Source organism: Hyla sarda, chromosome 2 (assembly GCF_029499605.1).
Source record: "Hyla sarda isolate aHylSar1 chromosome 2, aHylSar1.hap1, whole genome shotgun sequence".
Lineage (NCBI taxonomy): Eukaryota > Metazoa > Chordata > Amphibia > Anura > Hylidae > Hyla > Hyla sarda.
Genome location: NC_079190.1, coordinates 305,961,479 through 305,988,481, shown reverse-complemented (window position 1 = coordinate 305,988,481; position 27,003 = coordinate 305,961,479). Strand labels below are relative to the sequence as shown.

The 27,003-nt window shown below is 43.5% G+C and overlaps 1 protein-coding gene across 3 annotated transcripts in view; it reads left to right on the top strand.

The window, feature by feature from the left end:
• Nucleotides 1-27,003, top strand: part of LOC130356315 (myosin-binding protein H-like) — a 229,518-nt gene that overhangs the window by 197,858 nt on the left and 4,657 nt on the right. For all 3 annotated transcript variants that reach the window (XM_056557634.1, XM_056557636.1, XM_056557635.1), the window contains exon 9: nt 138-324. In XM_056557634.1, the coding sequence (XP_056413609.1) occupies nt 138-324 (187 nt within the window). The remainder of the gene's footprint in view (nt 1-137; nt 325-27,003) is intronic.

The following is a 27,003-nucleotide window of genomic DNA, read 5'->3' as shown; positions in this document are numbered from 1 at the left end:
ATCTTGATTCTAATCTATAGGGTGCTTTTCTGCACAAATATGTAAAAGCCAAAATGATGTATTTAACTCACTAAGTTCATCTGAATTTTTGCATAGCTAAGATAACATTTTAAAGTGTATAAATATTTGTTTTTAAGCCAAAAATAGTATGGATGAAAAACCAAATGGAAATCAGAGAAGATCCCAAATTCCGTTCTCTTGTAAATCAAGGAGTTTGCTCTCTTGAAATCCGCAAGCCTTGTCCCTTTGATGGTGGTGTGTATACGTGCAAAGCAATTAATTCTCTGGGAGAGGCAACTGTAGATTGCAGGCTTAATGTCAAAGGTAAGGGCAAGTGTTTATGATTTTATGTGTCTTTTATGACTTGTAATACTATTAGATGTACGCAGTTATAAATTCTGCTAAACTGTAAAATAGTTAAAGTTCCAAGGGAATCTGTCAGCTGCAATTTCTGGTTTAATCTGCTGACACTGTTAGGCAAGGTTCACACTACGGAATCTCCAGATGGAAAAATTCTGTCTAGAGATTCTGAGTGCAGCCAGCGCTAGGACCGTGCAGATATTGCCATCCCCAATAGATGGCAATGTCTTCCCCGAGTAGATCTGCCTTAAAGGGGTATTCCAGGCCAAAACATTTTTTTTATATATATCAACTGGCTCCGGAAAGTTAAACAGATTTGTAAATTATTAAAAAATCTTAATCCTTCCAATAGTTATTAGCTTCTGAAGTTGAGTTGTTGTTTTCTGTTTAACTGCTCAATGATGATGTCACGTCCCCCGGGACGTGACATAATCATTGAGCAGTTAGACAGAAAACTTCAGAAGCTAATAACTATTTGAAGGATTAAGATTTTTTTTTATAGAAGTACTTCACAAATCTGTTTAACTTTCCGGAGCCAGTTGATATATATATAAAAAAAAGTTTTTGCCTGGAATACCCCTTTAAGAATGAGCTCCACCATTCTTCAGGTGGAAATTTGAAAGCAAATTTTCCGCACTCAAATCCTCATCAAAAATTACAAAGTGTGAATTGGTGGACCGAAAACCCATTGACTCGTATGTACATTTTAGTAAGCAGAATTTATGTCTGCAATTTCAAAGCGACATTGCAGGCTGAAATTCTGTAGTGTGAACCTAGCCTTAGATAGCTGTTAGGGAAAGCTAATACATAGCACCTTTCATATATCTGTCAGTGATTTATAAAAATGCTTTAATTCTCTGGTGCCAAGAGTGGAAGAGGCTTCCTAAACCCCTGAAGTGCTGACGGCTGGAAAGCTTCTTCACCCACCCCTCGCACATATATATTTTTTCAGATTTTTTTTTATCTGTAAAAATGTTTTACAGATTTGTAATACACTGCTCAAAAAAAATAAAGGGAACACTAAGATAACACATCCTAGATCTGAATGAATGAACTAATCTTATGAAATACTTTCATCTTTACATAGTTAAATGTGCTGACAACAAAATCACACAAAAATTATAGATGGAAATCAAATTTATCAACCCATGGAGGTCTGGATATGGAGTCACACTCAAAATCAAAGTGGAAAACCACACTACAGGCTGATCCAACTTTGATGAAATTTCCTTAAAACAAGTCAAAATGATGCTCAGTAGTGTGTGTGGCTTCCACGTGCCCATATGACCTCCCTACAACGCCTGGGTATGCTCCTGATGAGGTGGCTCCTGAGGGATGTCCTCCCAGATCTGGACTAAAGCATCCGCCAACTCCTGGACAGTCTGTGGTGCAACATGGCGTTGGTGGATGGAGCTAGACATGATGTCCCAGATGTGCTCAATCGGATTCAGGTCTGGGGAACTGGCGGGCCAGTCCATAGCATCAAATGGAGTTTATTTTTTTTATTTTTTATTTTTTTAGTTTTGTCGCACAAAGATTTTTTTATTTGTTTTCTGTTTCCCCGTAAATTTTTTGCTAAAATGACTGATGCCGTTACAAAGTAGAATTGTTGGCGCAAAAAAAAAAAAAAATGTATGGGTATGTAGGTGCAAAATTGAAAGGGTTATAATTTTTAAAAGGTGAGGAGGAAAAAACGAAATGACCCTGAGTCCCTGGTACTTAAGGACCAAAGGCGTACGTCTACATTGTCCCCCCCAATAAAAATTTAAATGTATCGTATGGCAGTGTTTCCAAAACGGAGCCTCCAGCTGTTGCAAAACAACTCCCAGCATTTCTGGACAGCCGCTGACTGTCTAGGCATGCTGGGAGTTTAGAAACAGCTGAAGGCACCCTGTTTAGGAATCACTGGCGTAGAATACCCCTACAGTATGTCCACCCGTATGCAATCCCTAATTTAGTCCTCAAATGCGCATGGTGCTCTCTCACTTCGGAGCCCTGTTGTATTTCAAAGAAACAGTTTAGGGACACATATGGGGTATTTCCGTACTCTGGAGCAATTTCACTACAAATTTTGGGGGCCTTTTTCTTCTGTTACCCCTTATGAAAAGGAAAATGAAAAAAATTTATAAAAAAAAGTTTACACTAACATGCTGGTGTTGCCCCATACTTTTTATTTTCACAAGAGGTAAAAAGGCAAAAAAAGACCCCCAAAATTTGTAACACAATTTCTCCTGAGTATGGAAATATGTGGGCGTAAAATGCTCTGCGGATGCACAACAAGGCTAAGGAGTGAGAGCGCACTATGTACATTTGAGGCCTAAATTGGTGATTTGCAGGGGAGGCTGATTTTACAGCGGTTCTGACATAAACGCAAAAAAAAAAAATACCCACATGTGACCCCATTTTGGAAACTACACCCCACGGTGGAAACTACACTACATGGAATGTAACAAGGTAGTGAGCCTTAACACTCCACAGTTGTTTGACCAATTTTCATTAAAGTTGGATGGGAAATTGAAAAAAAATTAATTTTTCACTAAAATGCTAGTTACCCCAAGTTTTTCATTTTCACAAGGTAAAATAGGAAAAAAGCCCCCCAAAATTTGTAACCCCATTTCTTCTGAGTAAGAAAATACCCCATATGTGGATGTAAAGTGCTCTGCTGGCGCACTACAATGCTCAGAAGAGAAGGAGCGCCATTGTGCTTTTGCAGAGAAAATTTGTCTGGAATTGAAGGCCACGTGTGTTTACAAAGCCCCAATAGTGCCAGAACAATGGACCCTCCCAACATGTGACCCCATTTTGGAAACTACACCCCTCACATAATGTAGTAAGGGGTACAGTGAGCATTTACGCCCCACAGGTGTCTGACAGATTTTTGGAATAGTGGTCCGTGAAAATGAAAAAATATAACTTTTCATTTGCACAGCCCCCTGTTCCAAAGATCTGTCAAACGCCAGTGGGGTAGAAGTGCTCGCTGCACCCCTTATTAAATTCTGTTAGGGGTGTAGTTTCCAAAATGGGTTGACTGGGGGGGGGGTCCACTGTTGTGGCACCACGGGGGGCTTTGTAAACGCACTTGGCCCCTGACTTCCATACCAAACAAATTCCATCTCCAAAAGCTCAATGGTGCTCCTTTTCTAAGCATTGTAGTGTGCCAGCAGAGCACTTGATGTCCACACATGGGGTATTTCCATACTCAGAAGAAATGGGGTTACCAATTTGGGGGGCATTTTCTCATATTAGGCTGGGTTCACATCACGTTTTTGCCATACTGTTTTCAATCAGTTTTTCTAAAGAAAACCGTATGGCAAAAAAAAAAACGGATGGAACAGTATGGGAAAAAGTAAACCGTATGTGTTTTTAAACTGTATACTGTTTTTAAAAGTGCATACAGTTCTGTCCGTTTTTATCTCCGGTTTAAAAACCATACTGCAACCGCATACGTTTTTTATTTTTTTTTTTTTTTTTTAACATGGACGTCAATGGGAAACGCACATGTATATGGTTCCATACGGGAAACCGTATATGGTTTTTACTTTGCACATGCGCAATTGCATCCTAAATTCCCCACCCAATACCCCTCCCATTAAAAATGGACAAAATTTTCAAAAACGTATGTTTGTTTTTTTTCATAACGGACAGAACTGCACTTCTAAAAACAGTATACAGTTTAAAAATGAATACGGTTTATTTCCCATACTGTTCCATCCGTTTTTTGGGGGTTTTTTTGCCATAGGGTTTTCTTTAGAAAAACTGATTGAAAATAGTATGGCAAAAATGTGATGTGAACCCAGCCTTTCCCCTTGTAAAATTTGGGGAAAAACCAGCATTTTAGTGAAAACTAATATTTTTTTTTTTTCATTTACACATCCGACTTTAACGAAAAGTCGTCAAACACCTGTGGGGTGTTAAGGCTCACTGGACCCCTTGTTACGTTTGTTGAGGGGTTTAGTTTCCTAAATATTATGCCATGTGTTTTATTTTTGTATTTTCTTTTTTTGCTCCTCTGGCACAATCGGGGCTTCCTAAATGCGACATACCCCCCCAAACAACATTTCTGCAAAATTCACTCTCCAAAATCCCATTGTCGCTCCTTCGCTTCTGAGCCCTCTATTCCGCCCACCGAACACTTTACATACACATATGAGGTATTTCCTTACTCGAGAAAAATTGGATTACAAATTTTGGAGGGCTTTTTCTCCTATTACGCCTTGTAAAATTTCAAAATCTGGGTCTACAAGAACCTGCTGCTATTCCTGTGAAACACCTAAATGGTTAACAAGCTTTCTGAATGTCATTTTGAATACTTTGAGAGGTGCAGTTTTTATATTGGGTCATTTGTGGGTTATTTCTAATATGAAGGCCCTTCAAGTCCACTTCAAAACTGAACTGGTCCCTGAAAAATTTTGAAAATTTCATGAAAAATGTGAAAATTGCTTCTGAACTTTGAAGCCCTCTGATGTCTTCCAAAAGTAAAAACATATCAACTTTATGATGCAAACATAAAGTAGACAAATTGTATATGTGAATTAATATATAATTTGTTTGGAATGTCTATTTTCCTTATAAGGAGAGAGCTTCAAAGTTACAAAAAAAGGCAACATTTTAAATTTTTTCATAAAATTTTGGAATTTTTCATCAAGAAATGATGCAAGTATCAAAAATTTTTTACCACTAACAAAGTAGAATATGTCACGAAAAAACTGTCTCTGAATCAAAATGAAAAGTAAAAGCATCCCAGAGTTATTAATGCTTAAAGTGACAGTGGTCAGATGTGCAAAAAGCTCTCTGGTCCTTAAATGGGCACTGTCATGAAATCAAAAAATGTATATGTTGTAGTACTTAAGTACTAAAACATATCTAATATAGTTTAATTGAAAAAAGTGATTTTAAACCAGTTTAAAATCACTTTTAAATTCGGCCACTAGGGGTCGCCCTCCTCGTGTCCAAATTCATTCGGCAGTGACGTCACTACAGAATTTCTTCTCATTTGTGCCTGGCAAATGAGTCGAAATTCTGTCACTGCGGTGCTCGCTCCCGCCTGTCAATCAAACAGGCGAGAGCGAGCACAGTGAAATCCAGGGCTGCGCATTGGCTCCCTGGACTTACACACTGGCCGCCTCCCTGCTGCATATTCTCCCTGCAGCAGGGAGGCACTTGGCTTTTACCTCTCCTTACAGCCGCGGCTCCAGTGGGGATACGCCACCCCCTCACTGCTCCTCGCAGCTGTGTCTTGTCATTACTGGGGGGGGGGGGGAGCGCGTTATACGGAGAAGGGGGGCCATTTACAGGAGGGCCCATCACACACTGAGAAACAAGCGTGTGCCCGGCTTCCTGTCAAGCTCCTACACTCTGGTAACTCTCTCTATGGTTCTGGAGGACTTTCAATCCTCCAGAAACATAGAGACAGTTTTCAGAGTGTATGGGCATGACAGTAAGCCGGGCACACGCTTGTTGCTTGCTACGGACCCCCACTCATGGTCCGGCACAGGTGAGGGGGGGGGGCTATATTGGTCAGGGGCTGGGTGTCTTTCAACACAGGGTGCCTCCAGTTGTTTCACCACTACAACTCCCAGCATGCCGTGACAGCAAATAGATGTCAGGGCATGCTGGGAGTTGTAGTGGTGAAACAGCTGGAGGCACCCTGTCAGGAGAACTAAGGGAGTAAGTCGGCCCCCAGCAGGCATCAGTGACGTGGTGCCTGCTGGAGAAGTCTGCCTGGTAGTGAGCACACTACCAGGCAGACAAAATGCCATTTTTAAGATAATAAAAAAAAAATATAAAGGCAGGGAGGGGGTTAGGGATAGATGGGCAATAGGCAGGGACAGAAAAAAAAAGAGGATGGTGGGAGCTACCCCTTAACGACTGAGCCCATTTTCACCTCTAGGACGAAGCCCTTTTTTTTGCAAATCTGACCACTGTCACTTTAAACATTAATAACTCTGGAATGTTTTTACTTATCATTCTGATTCTGAGATTGTTTTTTCGTGACATATTCTACTTTAACATAGTGGTAAATTTTTGTGGTAACTTGCATCCTTTCTTGGTGAAAAATCCCCAAATTTGATGAAAAAATTTAAAATTTGGCATTTTTCTAACTTTGAAGCTCTCTGCTTGTAAGTAAAATGGATATTCCAAATATTTTTTTTTTTGGATTCACATATACAATATGTCTACTTTATGATTGCATCATAAAATGGATGAGTTTTTACTTTTGGAAGACACCAGAGGGCTTCAAAGTTCAGCAGCAATTTTCCAATTTTTCACAAAATTTTCAAACTCACTATTTTTCAGGGACCAGTTCAGGTTTGAAGTGGATTTGAAGGGTCTTCATATTAAAAATACCCCATAAATGACCCCATTATAAAAACTGCACCACCAAAGTATTCAAAATGACATTCAGTAAATGTTTTAACCCTTTAGGTGTTTCACAGGAAAAGCAGCAAGGTGAAGGAGAAAATTCTAAATCTTCATTTTTTACACTTGCATGTTCTTGTAGACCCAATTTTTTACTTTTTACAAGGGGTAAAAGGAGAAAATGTATACTTGTATGTGTAACCCAATTTCTCTCGAGTAAGCACATATCTCATATGTCTATGTAAAGTGTTCGGCGGGCGCAGTAGAGGGCTCAGAAGCGAAGGAGCGACAAGGGGATTTTAGAGAGTATGTTTTTCTGAAATGGTTTTGGGGGGGCATGTCTCATTTAGGAAGCCCCTATGGTGCCAGAACAGCCAAAAAAACACATGGCATACCATTTTGGAAACTAGACAAGGAATTAAGTGAGCCTTAATACCCCACAAGTGTTTCACGACTTTTGCATATGTAAAAAAAAAAATTTTTTTTCACTAAAATGTTGGTTTTCCCCCAAATTTCACATTTTTTTAAAGGGTTAATAGCAGAAAAGCCCCCCCAAAATTTGTAACCCCATCTCTTCTGAGTATGGAGGTACCCCATAAGTGGACCTGAAGTGCACTGCGGACGAACTACAATGCTCAGAAGAGAAGGAGTCATATTTGGCTTTTTGAGAGCAAATTTTGCTCGGGGGGCATGTCGCATTTAGGAAGCCCCTATGGTGCCAGGACAGCAAAAAAAAAAACACCACATGGCATACCATTTTGGAAACTAGACCCCTTGAGGAACGTAACAAGGGATAAAGTGAGCCTTAATACACAACAGGTGTTTCACGACTTTTGCATATGTAAAAAAATTTATATATTTTTTCACTAAAATGTGGGTTTCCCCCCAAATTTCACATTTTTGCAAGGGTTAATAGCAGAAAATACCCCCCAAAATTTTTAACCCCATCTCTTCTGAGTATGGAGGTACCCCATAAGTGGACCTGAAGTGCACTGCGGGCGAACTACAATGCTCAGAAGAGAAGGCGTCATATTTGGCTTTTTGAGAGCAAATTTTGCTCGGGAGGCATGTCGCATTTAGGAAGCCCCTATGGTGCCAGGACAGCAAAAAAAAAAAAAAAAAAAGGCATACCAATTTGGAAACTAGACCCCTCACAGAATGTACAGTACAGAGGGGTACAGTGAGCATTTACCCCCCACTGGTGTCTGACAGATCTTTGGAACAGTGGGCTGTGCAAATTTTTTCATTTTCACAGACCACTGTTCCAAAGATCCGTCACACACCTGTGGGGTGTAAATTCTCACTGCACCCCTTATTACATTCCGTGAGGGGTGTAGTTTCCAAAATGGGGTCACATATGGGTGTGTTTTTTTTTTTTGCGTTTGTCAGAACCGCTGTAACAATCAGCCACCCCTGTGAAAATCACCTCAAATGTACATTGCGCACTCTCCCTTCTGGGCCTTGTTGTGCGCCCCCAGAGCACTTTGCGCCCACATATGGGGTATCTCCGTACTCTGGAGAAATTGCGTTACAAATTTTGGGGGGCGTTTTTCCCTTTTACCTCTTGTGAAAATGAAAAGTATAGGGCAACACCAGCATGTTAGTGTAAAAATGTTTATTTTTTTACACTAACATGCTGGTGTAGACCGCAACTGTTCCTTTTCATAAGGGGTAAAAGGAGAAAAAGCCCCCCAAAATTTGTTACGCAATTTCTCCCGAATATGGCGATACCCCATATGTGACCCTATTCTGTTGCCTTGAAATACGACAGGGCTCCAAAGTGAGAGCGCCATGCTTATTTGAGGCCTGAATTAGGGACTTGCATAGGGGTGGACATAGGGGTATTCTATGCCAGTGATTCCCAAACAGGGTGCCCCCAGCTGTTGTAAAACTCCCAGCATGCTTGGACAGTCAATTACTGTCCAGAAATGCTGGGAGTTTTTGTTTTGCAACAGCTGGAGGCTCCATCTTAGAAACACTGCCGTACAATACGTTTTTCATTTTTATTGGGGAGGGGGGTGGTGGGGGGCAGTGTACGTGTGTATATGTAGTGTTTTACTCTTTATTTTATGTTAGTGTAGTGTAGTGTTTTTAGGGTACATTCACACTGGAGGCAGATTATACTGAGTCTCCCGCTAGGAGTTTGAGCTGCGGCGGAAAATTTGCCGCAGCTCAAATTTGTAGCGGGGAACTCACTGTAATCTGCCGCCAGTGTGAATGTAGCCTGTACATTCACATGGGAGGGGGGGTCAAAACTACAACTCCCAGCATGCACTGACAGACCATGCATGCTGGGGGTTGTAGTTTTGCAACAGCTGGAGGCACACTGGCTGGAAAACCTTGAGTTAGGTTCTATGACCTAACTCAGTATTTTCCAACCAGTGTGCCTCCAGCTGTTGCAAAACTACAACTCCCAGCATGTACTGATTGCGGAAGGGCATGCTGGGAGATGTAGTTATGCGATGGCTGGAGGCACGCAAGTACAACTCCCAGCATGCCAAGACAGCCTTATGCTGTTCCTGAATGCTGGGAGTTGTAGTTTTGCAAGATTTAGAGGGGTTCAGGTTGTAAATCACTGTCAGGTCGTCTCAAAACTGTGGCCCTCCAGATGTTGCAAAACTACAACTTGCAGCATGCCCAGACAGCAAACTGCTGTCTGGGCATGCTGAGAGTTGTAGTTTTGCAACATCTGGAGGGCTACAGTTTGAGACCACTTAGTGATCTACAACCTGAACCCCTCTAAATATTGCAAAACTACAAGTCCCAGCATGCCCACACAGCAAACAGCTGTCTGGGCATGCTGGGAGTTGTAGTTTTGCAACATCTGGAGGGCAACGGTTTAGAGACCACTGTAAACTGTGGCCCTCCGGATGTTGCTAGGCAACAACTCACCTAGCAGGCCCGGGAATTATTGCTGCCGCCGCACGTGGGGAAGGATCGTGCTCGGGGATCCGGGATCCAGGTAAGGGACCTTCGGCGCCGACCTTCCCTGGACAGTTCCCCCGTTTTGCCCGGACACCGATAGGTGGGCAAAGCGGGGGAACCGAACTTTAACCCCCCCTCCCCCGGTCTGCTATCGGTCGGTCGCTCGGCCGACCAATAGCAGGGATAGGAGGGGTGGCACCCCTGCCACCAAACTCCTATCCCTTCAGGGGGATCGATGGTGTCTCGGACACCCCCGATCCCTCTTATTTTCTGGGTCACCAGTGACCCTTATGACCCGGAATCGCGCAGATCGCAGGTCTGAATTGACCTGCGATTTGCGTGCATCGCGGTCATGGGAGGGGTCTCAGGACCCCCCTCGGCGATGTGCCGGGATGCCTGCTGTTAGATAACAACAGTCATTCCGGCCGATCACCGCTACCGGTGACGTGGGGCTCCCAAAACCCTGCGACGTACATGTACGTCGCCGCGCGCCAAGTGACACTTTGCGGCGCCGTACATGTACGTCGCTCGTCGTGAAGGGGTTGAAGGGGTATTCCAGGCAAAAACTTTTTTTTATATATATCAACTGGCTCCGGAAAGTTAAACAGATTTGTAAATTACTTCTATTAAAAAATCTTAATCCTTCCAATAGTTATTAGCTTCTGAAGTTTTCTGTCTAACTGCTCAATGATGATGTCATGTCCCGGGAGCTGTATCCCCATAGGAACTGCACAGCTCCCGGAACGCGAGTCATCAGAGAGCAGTTAGACAGAAAACAACAACTCAACTTCAGAAGCTAATAACTATTGGAAGGATTAAGATTTTTTAATCAAAGTAATTTACAAATCTGTTTAATTCTCCGGAGCCAGTTGATATATAAAAAAAAGTTTTGGCCTGTAATACTCCTTTAAGGTGAAAATGGGCTTGGTCCTTAAGGGGTTGAAGGTGTTGAAAAAATATCAATCCTTACAGTACTTATCTGCTGCTTTGTGCTCCAGAGGAAGTTGTATTTCTTTCTGGAGTTCTTTTCAGCCTGACCACAGTGCTCTCTGCTGACACCTCTGTCCATTTTAGGAACTGTCCACAGTATGAGCAAATCCCCATAGCAAACCTTTCCTGCTCTGGACAGTTCCTGACATGGACAGAGGTGTCAGCAGAGAGCACTTGTGGTCAGACAAAGGAAATTCAAAAAGAAAAGAACTTCCTGTGGAACATACAGCAGCTGATAAGTACTGGAAGGATTAAGATATTTTAATAGAAGTAATTTACAAATCTGTTTAACTTTTTGGTGCCAGTTGATTTAAAAGAAAAATGTTTTCCAGCTGACTACCCCTTTAACCCCAAAAGGATCCGGGCTTTTTCTGTTTTTGCATTTTCGTTTTTTCCTCCTTACCTTAAAAAAAATCATAACTCTTTCAATTTAAAAACCTAAAAATCCATATGATGGCTTATGTTTTGCGCCACCAATTCTACTTTGTAATGACGTCAGTCATTTTACCCAAAAATCTATGGCAAAACGGAAAAAAAATCATTGTGAGACAAAATTTAAGAAAAAAAAAAAAACCCATTTAGTAACTTTTGGGGGCTTCCGTTTCTACACAGTACATTTTTCGGTAAAAATGACACCTTCTCTTTATTCTGTAGGTCCATACGATTAAAATGATACCCTACTTATGAAGGTTTGATTTTGTCGTACTTCTGGAAAAAATCATAATCATTCATACGTTTAAAATTGTCATCTTCTGACCCCCTATAACTTTATTTTTCCGCGTATGGGGTGTTATGAGGGCTAATTTTTTGCGCCGTGATCTGAAGTTTTTAACGGTACCATTTTTGCATTGATAGGACTTATTGATCGCTTTTTATTAATTTTTTTCATGATATAAAAAGTGACCAAAAATTCTAAATTTTGGACTTTGGAAAGTTTTTTGCGCGTACGCCATTGACCATGCGGTTTAATTAACGATATATTTTTATAATTTGGACATTTCTGCATGCGGCGATACCACATATGTTTATTTTTATTTACACTGGGGTTTTTTTATGGGAAAAGGGGGGTGATTCAAACTTGTATTGGGGGAGGTGTTAAATGATCTTTATTCACTTCTTTTTTTTCACTTTTTTTTTGCAATGTTATAGCTCCCATAGATAGCTATAACACTGCACACACTGATCTTTTACATTGCTCAGTGGCTTCTCATAAGAAACCACTGATCGATGATTCTGCCGCTTGACTGCTCATGCCTAGATCTCAGGCACCGAGCAGTCATTCGGTGAACGGATAGCATGGAGGCAGGTAGGGATCCTCCGATTGTCATGTAAGCTGTTCGGGATGCCGCGATTTTGCCGCAGCGATCCCGAACAGCTCCCTGAGCTAATTGGCATGGTTTTACTTTCACTTTAGATGCTGCGTTCAACTTTGAACGCCGCATCTAAAGGGTTAATAGCGCGCGGCACCGCGATCAATGCCGCCCGCTATTAGCCACGGGTCCTGGCCGTTGTTAGAGGCCGGGCCCGACCCGCTATCACGCCGTGGCCCCGTGTTATAGATCGGGAGTGGACTCATGACGTACCAGTACGTCATGGGTGCTTAAGAGGTTAAAGGGGTATTCCAGGCAAAAAAATTTTTTTATATATCAACTGGCTCCAGAAAGTTAAACAGATTTGTAAATTACTTCTATTAAAAAATCTTAATCCTTCCAATAGTTATTAGCTTCTGAAGTTTTCTGTCTAACTGCTCAATGATGATGTCCCGGGAGCTGTGCATGATGGGAAAATATCCCCATAGGAGCTGCACAGCTCCTGGGACGTGAGTCATCAGAAAGCAGTTAGACAGAAAACAGCAATTCAACTTCAGAAGCTAATAACTATTGGAAAGATTAAGATTTTTTTAATAGAAGTAATTTACAAGTCTGTTTAACTTTCCGGAGCCAGTTGATATATATATATATATATATATAAAAAAAAAAAAAAAAAAAGGTTTGGCCTGGAATACCCCTTTAAGGACCAGGCCCATTTTGGCCTTAAGGACCAGACCAATTTTATTTTTAGCATTTTCGTTTTTTCCTCCTCTCCTTCTAAAAATCATAACTCTTTTATATTTCCATCCACAGACTCGTATCAGGGCTTTTGTTTTGCGTCACCAATTGTACTTTGTAATTACATTACTTATTTTACCATAAAATGTACGGCGAAACCAAACAAATATTATTTATGTGGGAAAATTGAAAAGAAAACTGCAATTTAGCAAATTTTGGAAGGTTTTGTTTTCACGCTGTACATTATCTGGTAGAAATGACATGTTTTCTTTATGTGGGTCAATAGGATTAAAATAATACCCATGTTATATGCTTTTCTATAATTGTACCGCTTAAAAGAAATCTCTAACCATTTTAACAAAATTAGTATGTTTGAAATTGCCCTATTTTGACCACCTATAACTTTCTCATTTTTCCGTATATGGGGTTATATGAGGGCTCATTTTTTACGCCATGATCTGTAGTTTTTTATCAGGACCACTTTTGCTTAGGTTTTACATTTTTATAATTTTTTTATTAATTTATTTATAAGTAAAATGTGACAAAAAAGCAGCAATTTTGGACTTTTTTTTACTCTTTTGTATTAATTTTTTTACGCTTTTTTGGGGTAAAATGGGAAAAACGGACATTTCACTTTTTTATTGGGGGAGGGGATTTTTCACATTTTTGTACTTCACATAGTACTGTTCAGTATTATCTGTGATCTTCTGCTCTGGTCTGCTCGATCTCAGACCAGAGCAGAGACCCCGGGAGACAGCCGGAGGCAGGTGAGGGGACCTCCGGCTGCCATGCTGGATGATTGGATCCCCGCAGCAGCGCTGTGGGTGGATCCGATCATCTATTCAATGTACTGCACTGCCGCAGATGCCGTGATCTGTTTTGATGGGGTTAATGGTGGGCATCCGCGCGATCGCGGATGTCCGATATTACAGACGGGTCCCTGGCTGCTGATAGCAGCCGGGACCTGCTGCGCATGACGCGAGCAGCACTCCGGTGCTTGCGATCATGGTGGCACGTAAATGTACGTCATGGTGCATTAAGTATCACGTCACCATGACGTAAATTTACGTCCATTGTCGTTAAGGGGTTAAGAGATTAAGGCTTTAACAATCCACCCTTCCTATGAGGCGGGAGGAAGCTGTGGCTTCACCTGGCTCTAGGGTGCACAGCAAGCAGGGAGCCCTCTGGAGGTGCAGTTTCTCTTCCTCAGCACAAAGATTTTTGGAACAGTGCATGCTAGGAGTTGAAGTTTGCAACAGCTGGAGGCATACTGGTTGCGAAACACTGAGTTAGGTAACAAACTCTGTTTTGCAACCAGTGTGCCTTCAGCTGTTGCACAACTACAACTCTCAGCATGCAGTTACAGCAGAAGGGCATGCTGGGACTTGTAGTTATGCAACAGCTGGAGACACACTACCGAAACTCCCAGCATGCCCTTTGGCTGTCCATGCATGCTGAGGGTTGTAGTTATGCAACAGCTGGAGACACAAAATGTGCATCCAGCTGTTGCATAACTACAACCCCCAGCATGCACAAACTACCAAAGGGCATGCTGGGAGTTGTAGTTGTGCCTTCTGCTGTTGCATAACAGCAACTCCCAGCATGCCCTTGTGTGCAATCTGGGGGTTGTTGCTAAGCAACAGCAGGAGGCCAGCCTTACCTCCTGCTGCTGCACTGTGATGATTCTACTGCCGTCGCCGGGGGCCCCGATCCCACCGCCGATGGGGGCCCCAGCCTCAGGTACACACTCCCGGCACCCGCTCTCGCCCTCCGGAACAGGGGCGGAGCGGGAGCAGTTAGGAACACCCCCACAGCAGGCATCCTGACACTCCTGCTGCTAAAGGATGATATATCATCCTTTTTTTCCGGGTCACCGGGACCTGATTGACTCGGAATTGCTGCAAATCGCCGATCTGAATTGATCGTCGATTTGCGGGGATCGCCGGCATGGGGGGGATCTCAGGACCCCTCCAGGCATTGTCACGGGATGTCTGCTGAATGATTTCATCAGGCATCCCGGTCCGGTCACCGCCCGGCGAGCAGCAGGGACTGGAAATACTCAGGGTGTACAGGTATGCCCTGAGTCCTTAACCTGTTGGGGACGAAGGGTGTATGCATACGCCCTTGCGTCCTGGTACTTAAGGACGAAGGGCGTATCCATACGCCCGTGGGAATTTCGGTCCCCGGACTGCTGATATCTATCAGCAGGCACCCCGTGCAAATGCCCAGGGGGGTCGTTAGACCCCCCCATGTCGGCGATCGGCGCAAATCGCAAGTGAATTCACACTTGCGATTTGCTCCGATTCCGGGTCATTACGGGTCTATGGTGACCCGGTGACCCGGAATAGAAGGGGGATCGCGGGTGTCTAAGACACCCACGATCCCCCTGTAGCGATAGGAGTGAGGTGGCACGGGTGCCACCCCTCCTATCCCTGCTATTGGTGCTCTAGACGCAACCACCAATAGCAGATCAGGGGCGGAGGGGTTTACTTTCGTTTTCCCCGTCCTGCCCACCCACAATAGGCGGGGCAGAACGCGGAAAATGAAGAGGAGCGGCGCCGGAGTCCACTTACCCCTCCGGAGGCTGCGGATCGGCGGGCGGCGACGGAGATCTGTGGCGGTGTGCGGCAGAAGAGGATGGCTCCCGGATGCGACGGAAGCCGGTGAGTAGTTGCATAGCAACATCTAGAGGGCTACAGTCTGAGACCACTATGGTGGTCTCTAGACTGTAGCCCTCCAGATGTTGCAAAACTACAACTCCCAGCATGCCCAGACAGCTGTTTGCTGTGTGGGCATGCTGGAATTTGTAGTTTTGCAACAGCTGGAGGTCTGCAGTTTAGAGACCACTGCACAGTGATCTCTATACTGCCCTCTAGATCTTGCAAAACTACAACTCCTAGCATGCCCACACCACAGCTGTTTGCTGTCTGGGTATGCTGGGAGTTGTAGTTTTGCAACATCTGGAGGTCCACAGTTTGGAGATCACTGTTCAGTGGTCTCTAAATTGTAGCACTCCAGATGTTGCAAAACTACAAATTCCAGCATGCCCACACAGAAAACAGCTGTCTCGGCATGCTGGGAGTTGTAGTTGCGTACCTCCAGCTGTTGCATAACTACATCTCCCAGCATGCCCTTCTGTGATCAGTCATGCTGGGAATTGTAGTTTTGCAACAGCTGGAGGCACACTGGTTGGAAAATACTGAGTTAGGTAACAGAATCTAACTCAGTATTTTCCAACCAGTGTGTCTCCAGCTGTTTCAAAACTACAACTCCCAGCATGTACTGACAGACCGTGCATGCTGGGAGTTGTAGTTTTGCAACAGCTGGAGGCTCACTGGTTGGAAAATCCTGAGTTAGGTAACAGAACCTAACTGAAGGTTTTCCAACCAGTGTGCCTCCAGCTGTTGCAAAACTACAACTCCCAGCATGTACTGACAGACCGTGTATGCTGGGAGTTGTAGTTTTGCAACAGCTGGAGGCTCACTGGTTGGAAAATACTGAGTTAGGTAACAGAACCTAACTGAAGGTTTTCCAGCCAGTGTGCCTCCAGCTGTTGCAAAACTACAACTCCCAGCATGCACTGACAGACCGTGCATGCTGGGAGTTGTAGTTTTTAAACAGCTGGAGGTTCCTCCCCCCCCCCCCCCCATGAGAACGTACAGGGTACATTCACACGGGCGGGTTTACAGCAAGTTTTCTACTTCAAGTATGAGCTGCGGCAAATTCCTAGCGGGAAACTCGCCGTAACCCGCCAGTGTGAATGTACCCTAAAAACACTACACTACACTAACACCTAATAAAGAGTAAAACACTACATAAACACTGCCCCCCCCCCCCACCAATAAAAATGAAAAACGTATTGTACGGCAGTGTTTCCAAAACGGAGCCTCCAGCTGTTGCAAAACAACAACTCCCAGCATTTCCGGACAGCCACTGACTGTCCAGGCATGCTGGGAGTTTAGCAACAGCTGAAGGCACCCTGTTAGGGGTATTCTACGCCAGTGATTCCCAATGTCCACCCCTGTGCAATCCCTAATTTAGTCCTCAAATGCGCATGGTGCTGTGGAGCCCTGTCGTATTTCAAGGAAACAGTTTAGGGCCACATATGGGGTATCGGCGTACTCGGGAGAAATTGCACTACAAATTTTGGGGGGCTTTTTCTCCTTTTACCCCTTATGAAAAGGAAAAGTTGGGGTCTACACCAGCCTGTTAGTGTAAAAAAAAAAAAAAAATTACACTAACATGTTGGTGTTGCCCTTTACTTTTTATTTTCACAAGAGGTAAAAGGAAAAAAAGACCCCCAAAATTTGTAACGCAATTTCTCCTGAGTACAGAAATACCCCATATGTGGCCGTAAAATGCTCTGCGGGCGCATAACAAGGCTCAGAAGTGAGAGCGCACCATGTACATTTGAGGCCTAAATTGGTGATTTGCACAGGGGTGGCTGATTTTACAGCGGTTCTGACATAAACCCAAAAAAATAAATACCCACATGTCATCCCATTTTGGAAACTACACCCCTCACGGAATGTAATAAGGGGTACAGTGAGCATTTACACCCCACAAGTGTCTGACAGATTTTTGGAACAGTGGTCCGTGAAAATGAAAAATGTAATTTTTTTGTTTGCACAGCCCACTGTTCCAAAGATCTGTCAAATGCCAGTAGGGTGTAAATGCTCACTGTACCCCTTATTACATTTCGTGAGGGGTGTAGTTTCCAAAATGGGGTCACATGTGGGGGGTCCACTGTTCTGGCACCACGGGGCGCTTTGTAAATGCACATGGCCCCCGACTTCCATTCCAAACAAATTATCTCTCTAAAAGCTCAATGGCGCTCCTTCTCATCTGAGCGTTGTAGTTTGCTCGCAGTGCACTTGACGTCCACACATGGGGTATTTACATACTCAGAAGAAATGGGGTTACAAATTTTGGGGGGCATTTTCTCCTATTACCCTTTGTAAAAAAGTAAAATATGGGGAAAAACCAGCATTTTAGTGGAAAAATATTTTTTTTCATTTACACATCCGACTTTAACAAAAAGTTGTCAAACACCTGTGGGGTGTTAAGGCTCACCGTACCCCTTGTTACGTTCCTTGAGGGGTGTCGTTTCCATAATAGTTTGCGATGTGGGGGGTTTTGCTGTCCTGGCACCATAGGGGCTTCCTAAATGTGACATGCCCCCCAAAAACCATTTCAGAAAAACTCACTCTCCTAAATCCCATTGTTGCTCCTTCGCTTCTGAGCCCTCTAGTGCGCCCGCCGAACACTTGACATACACATATGAGGTATTTTCTTACTCGAGAGAAATTGGGTTACAAATTTTGAGAGGATTTTTTTCCTTTTACCCCTTGTAAAAATTCAAAAACTGGGTCTACAAGAACATGTGAGTGTAAAAAAATGAAGATTTAGAAATTTCTTCTTCACTTTGCTGCTATTCCTGTGAAACACCTAAAGGGTTAACACACTGACTGAATGTCATTTTGAATACTTTGAGGGGTGCAGTTTTTATAATGGGGTCATTTATGGGGTATTTCTAACCAGAAGACCCTTCAAATCCACTTCAAACCTGAACTGGTCCCTGAAAAATTCCGATTTAGAAAATTTTGCAAAAAATTGGAAAATTGTTGCTGAACTTTGAAGCCCTCTGGTGTCTTCCAAAAGTAAAAACTCATCAATTTTCTGATGCAAACATAAAGTAGACATATTGTATATGTGAATCAATATATCATTTATTTGTAATATCCATATTCCTTATAAGCAGAGAGCTTCAAAGTTAGAAAAATGCAAAATTTTCTAATTTTTCATGAAATTTTTGAATTTTTCACCAAGAAAGGATGCAAGTATCGCCGAAAATTTACCACTAACATAAAGTAGAATATGTCACGAAAAAACTGTCTTGGAATCAAATTTATAAGTAAAAGCATCCCAGAGTTATTAATGCTTAAAGTGACAGTGGTCAGATTTGCAAAAAATGCTCCCGTCCTTAGGGTCATAATGGGCTCCGTCCCCAAGGGGTTAAGGATCGGGGATGCAGGGCGTCCCTAAGTGGATGCATACGCCCTGCGTCCCCAAGAGGTTAATAGTGACTGGAGTATTGTAATTCTTAATTTTTTATTTTTTTTGTCTACGCCATTCACCGTACGGTTAAATTAACATTATATTTTACTAGTTCTGAATTTTCCGCACGTGGTGATACCACATATGTTTACGTAAATTTTTTATTACATTATTTTATTTGAAAGAAGGGAAAAGAGGGTGATATAAACTTTTATTGGGGGTGGGGGGTCATTTCACATTTATTAATTTTTAAACTTTGTTTAGTCCCCATAGAGAACTATAATCAGCAATCACTGGATTGCTAATACTGTTTAATGCTGTCCTATTGTAGGTAATGGGTCGGAAAATTGGCAAATGGCAATGGTCAGAAAAATAGGCAATCTTTGGCGCATGAGGTTAATAAATATAGTAAAATGCATTTCCCATAGCTTTTTACTCTAACTTTTACCCCTTAACGACGCAGGATGTAAATGTACGTCCTGGTGAGGTGGTACTTAACGCACCAGGACATTTATGTCTTATACATAACCGCGAGCATCGGAGTGATGCCTTGATCATGTGCGGCAGGTCCCAGCTGCTGATAGCATGTGGAAGCCTCTGCTTCCTGTGTCTGGTGTTTGAAGATTTTTGTGGGAGATTCAGAGCTGCTGCTCACTGTGCCGAGGCCTCGCTGTTCATGAGTCTGGCTTGGGGGGTGCAGGCGCGGCATCCCTGGGAGCTCCGCTGGCTGTCTTATCTGGAGATGCTGTGTCTCACTCTGATTATAAGGTAATATAGGGCAGGTATGGTTCTGACTGACTCTGCCCGCAGTGGTAGTGGGGTTCAGGAGCGGCAATCAGGTGAGTTAAATCACAGCTACAATAGTCTATGCCCTTGGGACAGGTTGCTGCAGCTGCCCAGTTCTCTGCATGGCCGCTCGTTAGGCGGTCCTGTCAGCTTGTCTGCTATCGTCAATCTAAAGTATAGTGCAATGCTCTGCGGAGGGTTGTTTCAATATAACGTTTGCTGTATACAGTGTGGTGCAGTGGTGGTACAGTGTAATGCTCTGCAAAGGGTCTTGTTACAATATAACATGTACTGTATAACAGTATAGTGCAGTGCTCTGTAGATGGTCTCGTTACAATATAGTATACATGATATACAGTTACGGTGCAATGCTCTGCAGATGGTATTGTTACAATATAGTATACATAATGTATAGTTATGGTGCAATGCTCTGCAGATGGTCATGTTACAATATAGTATACATGATATACAGTTATGGTGCAATGCTCTGCAGATGGTCTAGTTACAATACAGTATACATAGTTATAGTTAGTGCGGTCGAAAAAGACATACGTCCATCAAGTTCAACCAGGGAATTGATGGGTAGGGGTGTGGTGGGATATTGGGGGAAGGGATGGGATTTTATATTTCTTCATAAGCATTAATATTATTTTGTTCCAGGAATGTATCTAACCCTGTTTTAAATTTATTAATCGTTCCTGCGGTAGACTGTTCCATAAATTCACAGTTCTTATGGTAAAGAAGGCGTGTCGCCCCTTGAGACTAAACCCTTTCTTCTCCAAACGGAGAGAGTGCCCCCTTGTCCTTTGAGGGGGCTTAACCAGGAACAGTTTTTCTCCATATTTTTTGTATGGGCCATTAATATATTTATATACGTTTATCATATCCCCCCTTAAACGTCTCTTCTCAAGACTAAACAATTGTAACTCCTTTAATCGCTCCTCATAGCTAAGATGTTCCATGCCCCATATTAGTTTAGTCGCGCGTCTCTGCACCCTTTCCAGCAACACAGTGTCCCTTTTATGGACAGGTGACCAAAACTGAACAGCATATTCCAGGTGAGGCCGTACCAATGCTTTATAAAGGGGGAGTATTATGTCCCTGTCCCTTGAGTCCATGCCTCTTTTTATACATGACAATATCCTGCCGGCCTTGGAAGCAGCAGCCTAACATTGCATGCTATTCTGTAGTCTGTGATCTACAAGTACACCCAGATCCTTCTCTACCAGTGACTCTGCAAGTTTAACACCCCCTAAGACATACGATGCATGCAGGTTATTAGTACCCAGATGCATAACTTTACATTTATCCACATTGAACCTCATTTGCCAAGTGGATGCCCAGACACTTAGTCTATCCAAGTCATCTTGTAACTTATGCACATCCTCTATAGACTGTACCGTGCTACAAAGCTTGGTGTCATCTGCAAAGATAGAAACAGAGCTGTTAATGTCATCCTCTATATCATTGATAAATTAAACAACAGCGGTCCCAGTACTGAACCTCTTGGGTTACACCACTAATAACTGGGGACCAGAGTACGAATCATTGACCACCACTCTCTGGGTACGATCCATGAGCCAGTGTTCAAGCCAGTTACAAACTAAAGTTTCCAAGCCCAAAGACCTTAACTTACCTGTCAGACGTCTGTGAGGGACAGTATCAAACACTTTAGAAAAATCCAGAAACACTATATCCACAGCCATTCCTCTCTCAAGGCTTCTACTCACCTCTTCATAAAAGCAAATTAGATTGGTTTGACAACTTCTATCCTTAGTAAACCCATGCTGGCTATCACTTATAATGCAATTATCCCCTATGTATTCCTGTATGTAATCCCTTATAAGTCCTTCAAACAATTTACCCACAATGCACGTTAAACTTGCCGGTCCATCTGGCCCTGGAGATTTGCTTACATTTACTTTACTTAACTTGCCTTGTACCATCTCTACATTAAGCCAGTTCAGTACATTACATGATGTGTTACCAGCACTGATGTGTCCAATGTCAGCTCCTCCTTCTTCCCTAGTATATACAGAACTAAAGAACCCATTCAGTAGCTCTGCCTTCTCTTGATCGCCCGTGATAACCTCCCCATTATTATTATTAAGGGGTCCTACATGCTCTGTCCTTGTTTTTTTTTGCATTTGTATATCTAAGAAAATATTTAGGATTAGTTTTGCTTTCTTTGGCCACCTTTTATTAAGCTCCTTGTACTGTTTAACCCCTTAAGGACCCAGCCCAAATATACCTTAAGGACCCGGCCATTTTTTTAACATCTGACCATTGTCACTTCAAGCATTGATAACTCTGGGATGCTTTTACCTTTTCATTCTGATTCCGAGATTGTTTTTTCGTGACATATTCTACTTTATGTTAGCAGTAAAATTTTGTCGATACTTGTATCATTTATTGGTGAAAAAATCCAAAAATGTATGAAAAAATTGAAACTGTTGAATATTTTTTACTTTGAAGCTCTCGGCTTATAAGGAAAATCTATATTCCAAATAAATTATATATTGATTCACATATATAATATGTCTACTTTATATTTGCATCATAAAGTTGACAAGTTTTTACTTTTGAAAGACATCAGAGGGCTTCAAAGTGCAGCAGCAATTTTCCAATTTTTCACATTTTCAAAATCGGATTTTTTCAGGGACCAGTTCTGTTTAGAAGTGGATTTGAGGGGCCTTCTTATTAGAAATACCCCATAAATTACCCCATTATAAAAACTGCACCCCTCAAAGTATTCAAAATGACATTCAAAAGGTTTAACCCTTTTGGTGTTTCACAGGAATAGCCGCAAGTTGAAGGAGAAAATTCAAAATCTTCATTTTTTTACACTCGCATGTTCTTGTAAACCCAGTTTTTGCATTTTTACAAAGGGTAAAAAGAGAGAAATTTTCTTAAAATGTGTAACCCAATTTCTCTCGAGTAAGGAAATACCTCATGTGTATGTCAAGTGTTCGGCGGGCGCAGTAGAGGGCTCATAAGGGAAGGAGCGACAGTGGCATTTTGGAGAGTGAGTTTTTCTGAAATTGTTTTTGGGGGGCATGTCACGTTTAGGAAGCCCCTATGGTGCCAGAACAGCAAAAAAAAAAAAAACACATGGCATACCATTTTGGAAACTAGACCCCTTGAGGAACGTAACAAGGAATAAAGTGAGCCTTAATACCCCACAGGGGTTTCACGACTTTTGCATATGTAAAAAAATATATATATTTTTTACACTAAAATGTGTTTCCCCCCAAATTTCACATTTTTGCAAGGGTTAATAGCAGAAAATACCCCCCCAAATTTGTAACCCCATCTCTTCTGAGTATGGAGGTACCACATAAGTGGACGTCAAATGCACTGCAGGAGCGCTACAATGCTCAGAAGAGAAGGAGCCACATTTGCTAATTTTGCTGAAATGGGGGGGGGGGGGGGGGGGTGGCATGTCGCATTTACTGCCAGAAAAGCAAAAAAATAAATTTGTAAATACATTTCTTTGGAAAAAGGACATACCTCATATCTGGGCGTAAAACGGATCTCCGGATGCACACAGGTCACGGAGGAACAGGAGGGCTGTCAGGGGCCTTGAGCTTCTGCCTATGGAGCCAGAACAGTGGGACCCCCCCCTTTAAGGGCATTATATGGGGTACACTAATAACTAACAAGGGGTACAGTGGGACATAAAAGGATAAAACAGGTTATGTTCCCAGAATGATGACCCAGAGCATAGCCAAAACTAAAAAATATGCCCACCCCAAACCCTATGCTCTGAATCATCATTCTGGGAATGTGATGTGAGTGGCCGTCCCTAACCTGTTGCCTCAAATGCGCACCCCGCTCAGGTGGAGAGAGAGCGCTGCGCATTTGAGGCAACATAAAAAGTCCCCGATGATAGTGACTCAGTGACCCACGACCCAGAGAAAAAAATACCCCCAGAGGTCTTATCAGGTATTTTTATTTTATTTTTAATGAGTTTTTTGGGCAATTTAGTGGTTTTATGGGGTTAAAACTTGGAATGTACTCTGGACTTGGTACATTGGGGTCACATTATGGAAAATTAAAATGAAAAGAGAAAATTTTGTACTGCATCGAAGTGTGATACTCCCTGAAGCAGTTTTTAATGCAGAGGCCCGGATGATCAGGGCAAGTGTCACATTGATAGGTGGTGTCCTTCCGAATCCCCCTCCTGTTACACACTCTGCATTTTTTCTGGGATCGTCCCTTCTTTCCAGTGTAGGGGACCTCACCTGGAAAGTGTTGGCCTGGGACGATCCTGGCACCTATAACTTCAGTTCCTTGGGAAGTCCGGCCTGCTCTTTCCCGGTCAGCAAAGATCAGGACCTTTAGGACTTCTTCTTGGAACTGAAGGTATGTCCCTGTGTTGCCAGCGTTCTGGTACAGTACAAAAGAGTTGTACATGGCAACCTGTACCAAGTAGACCGCAACTTTCTTGTACCATACACGTGTTTTCCGCATGGCGTTATATGGCTTCACGATTTGATCAGAAAGATCAACTCCCCCCATATACCGATTGTAGTTCAGAATACAATCGGGCTTGAGGACCGTTGTTGTGGTACCTCGCACAGGGACAGGTGAGCTGCCGTTACCATGAATAGTGGTCAGCATAAGGACATCCCTCTTATCCTTATACTTGACCAGCAACAGGTTTTCATGGGTAAGGGCACTCACCCTTGGGCATAGGTGTCTGAACAAAATTTAGAGGGAGGCCTCACTGATTCTTCCGCACGGTCCCACAAGCGAATGTCGATCTGGCGGCAAGGGATGTGAAGAGAGGGATGCTGGTATAAAAGTTGTCCACGTACACATGGTAACCCTTATCCAGCAATGGGTACATAAGGTCCCAAACGATTTTCCCGCTAACACCCAGAGTGGGGGAACAATCTGGGGGTTCAATACGGGAATCTCGTCCCTCATACACCCTAAACTTGAGAGTGTACCCGGAGGTACTCTCACAAAGTTTATAAAGCTTCACGCCATATCACGCCCGCTTCGAGGGAATATACTGGCGGAAGATGAGTCTCCCCTTAAAACTGATGAGAGACTCATCTACAGAGAGCTCCCTAAGCGGTACATAGGCCTCCAAAAATTTGGCCCCAAAGTGATCGATGACCGGCCTCACTTTGTAAAGCCGGTCATAGGTGGGATCACTTCGGGGTGGACATGCCGCATTATCTGCATAATGCAGGCATTTCCGAATGGCCTCGAACCGCTTCCGTGCCATGGCCATACTGTACAGCGGGGTCTGGTATAGGACGTCCCCGCTCCAGTACTGCCTGACACTTGGCTTTTTGACCAGGCCCATGTGCAGCACGAGGCCCCAAAATGTCCTCATTTTGGCTGCACTGACGGCGTACCATTCATTGGACCTGGCCAAAAAAGAATCAGGGTGGTGGGCGATGAACTGCCTGGCGTACAGATTCGTCTGCTCCACCATGTGATTGACCAGGCTGTCACTGAAAAAATAACTGAAAAAGTCAAATTCAGTGAACCCAGCCGTGTCAATCTGGATTCCGGAGTCGCCAACAAACTCCGGAATCCGTGGCTGATAACCCTCTGGGGGTCTCCAGACAGGTTCACCGGAAGGGAGCTCCGGTAAAATTGCCTGGGGGGGTCGGACTTCTAGTACGAGCGGCATCACCACTTGCACTAGTGCCAGCCACTGGGGCACTTTCATGGGGGTGCGTGGCCTCGCCTGGCAGGGGGCTCATCATCAGTACTAGATGATGAGGAGGACGATGAAGAACACAGGAATGTTGGATCTTCATCGTCCTCACTGACAGATTCGGAGGCAAGAAAAGCGTATGCCTCCGCTACCGAAAATGCCCGGCGAGCCATCGCCTTTTTCTACGGTGGCGGGGGAGGGGGTGTGTGTGTGGGGGGTGGCGGGGATGTATGTAGTGTGTGTGCTTGGTGTATACTATATATAACTGTGTGTGATTAGAAATCACACACCGTTATATGAACAAAAATAAAAAGCTGCGGCCCAAAAAAATGGGGGGCCAAATGCTGCGCCCTGAACCCCTAATAAGGCCCGGGTCAAGCTAAAATAAATCGCAGGCAGACCCTTATGGACCTATTATGGGGTTGGGGGGGGGATTTTTTTTTTACTTTTATTTTTACTGTTTTACACAATTTTTTCCTACCTTTCCCTGTTTTTTTTTTTGTCCCTGCTCTATGGGGGATCGTCGGTCCTGAGGGGGCTCCAATCCTCACGGGGGGGGTCCCTGGCACCTTCGAGCAGCTTTGCCCGCTGACTGAACTCGGCTAACGGGCAGAGCTGCAAGAAGATGCAGTTAACCCCTCCCCCGCCGGCTGCTATTGGCTGGACGATCGTCCAGCCAATAGCAGCGCTCCTGGGGGGGTGACGAAATCGCCACCTCCCCATAGATACAGTGGGTGATAGGGGTTGTATTGTACACCCCCGATCACCTTGTATCTTTGGGTCAGCTGGTCACACGTGACCCGTATGACCCGAATCGCGGCAGATCGTTAGTGTTAATTCACCAACGATCTGCCGCGATCGCCGACATGGGGGGGGGGGTCTAATTACCCCCCTGGGCATTTGCGCGGGATGCCTGCTGAACGATATCAGCAGGCATCCCGGTCCGGTCCCCGCCCGGCGCGCGGCGGGGACCGAAATTCCCACGGGCGTATGGTTACGCCCTGGGTCCTTAAGCACCAGGACGTCAAGGCGTATCCATACGCCCTAGGTCCTTAAGTGGTTAAATGTTATAGCTGACCCCTCAGCTTTGTATTTTTTGAAGGCAATTTTTTTGTTGTTTATTGCTCTTATCATTTGTCTGCCATGTAGGATTTAGTTTTAATCGTTTATATTTGTTCCCCTTTGGTATATATTTAGCTGTATAGTTATTTAGAGTCTATTTTAAAAATTTCCCATTTACCTTCTGTATCAGTATTTGAGAACACCTCCCCCCAGTCTATGTCCTGTAGAGCAGCTCTCAGCCCAGGGAAATTTGCCTTTTTAAAGTTATATGTTTTTGCCTTCCCCACCTGTCTTTGTTTTCTATATTTTAAATCAAAAGTAACTATATTGTGGTCGCTATTAACAAGGTTTTCCCTCACAGTTACATTACCAACCAGCTCTGAGTTGTTGGAAATGATCAAATCCAACAAGGCATCACTTCTTGTTGGGTCCTCCACAAACTGGCCCATAAAATTATCCTGCAATAAATTTAGGAATTGTCGCCCCTTTGAAGTTTTAGCCAACCCCTGACCCCAATCTATATCTGGATAGTTAAAATCTCCCATTATTACCACTGTACCTGCCCGGGCGGCCCTCTCTGTTTATACAGCCGACCTTCTGTTTCCTCAGTGATATTAGAGGGTCTGTAGATTACACCAAATATTATTTTTTCAGTATTTCCCTCCTTTTGTAATTCTACCCACAGTGATTCCACCTCCTCAGAATCATCACACACTATGGCATCGTTCACTCTGA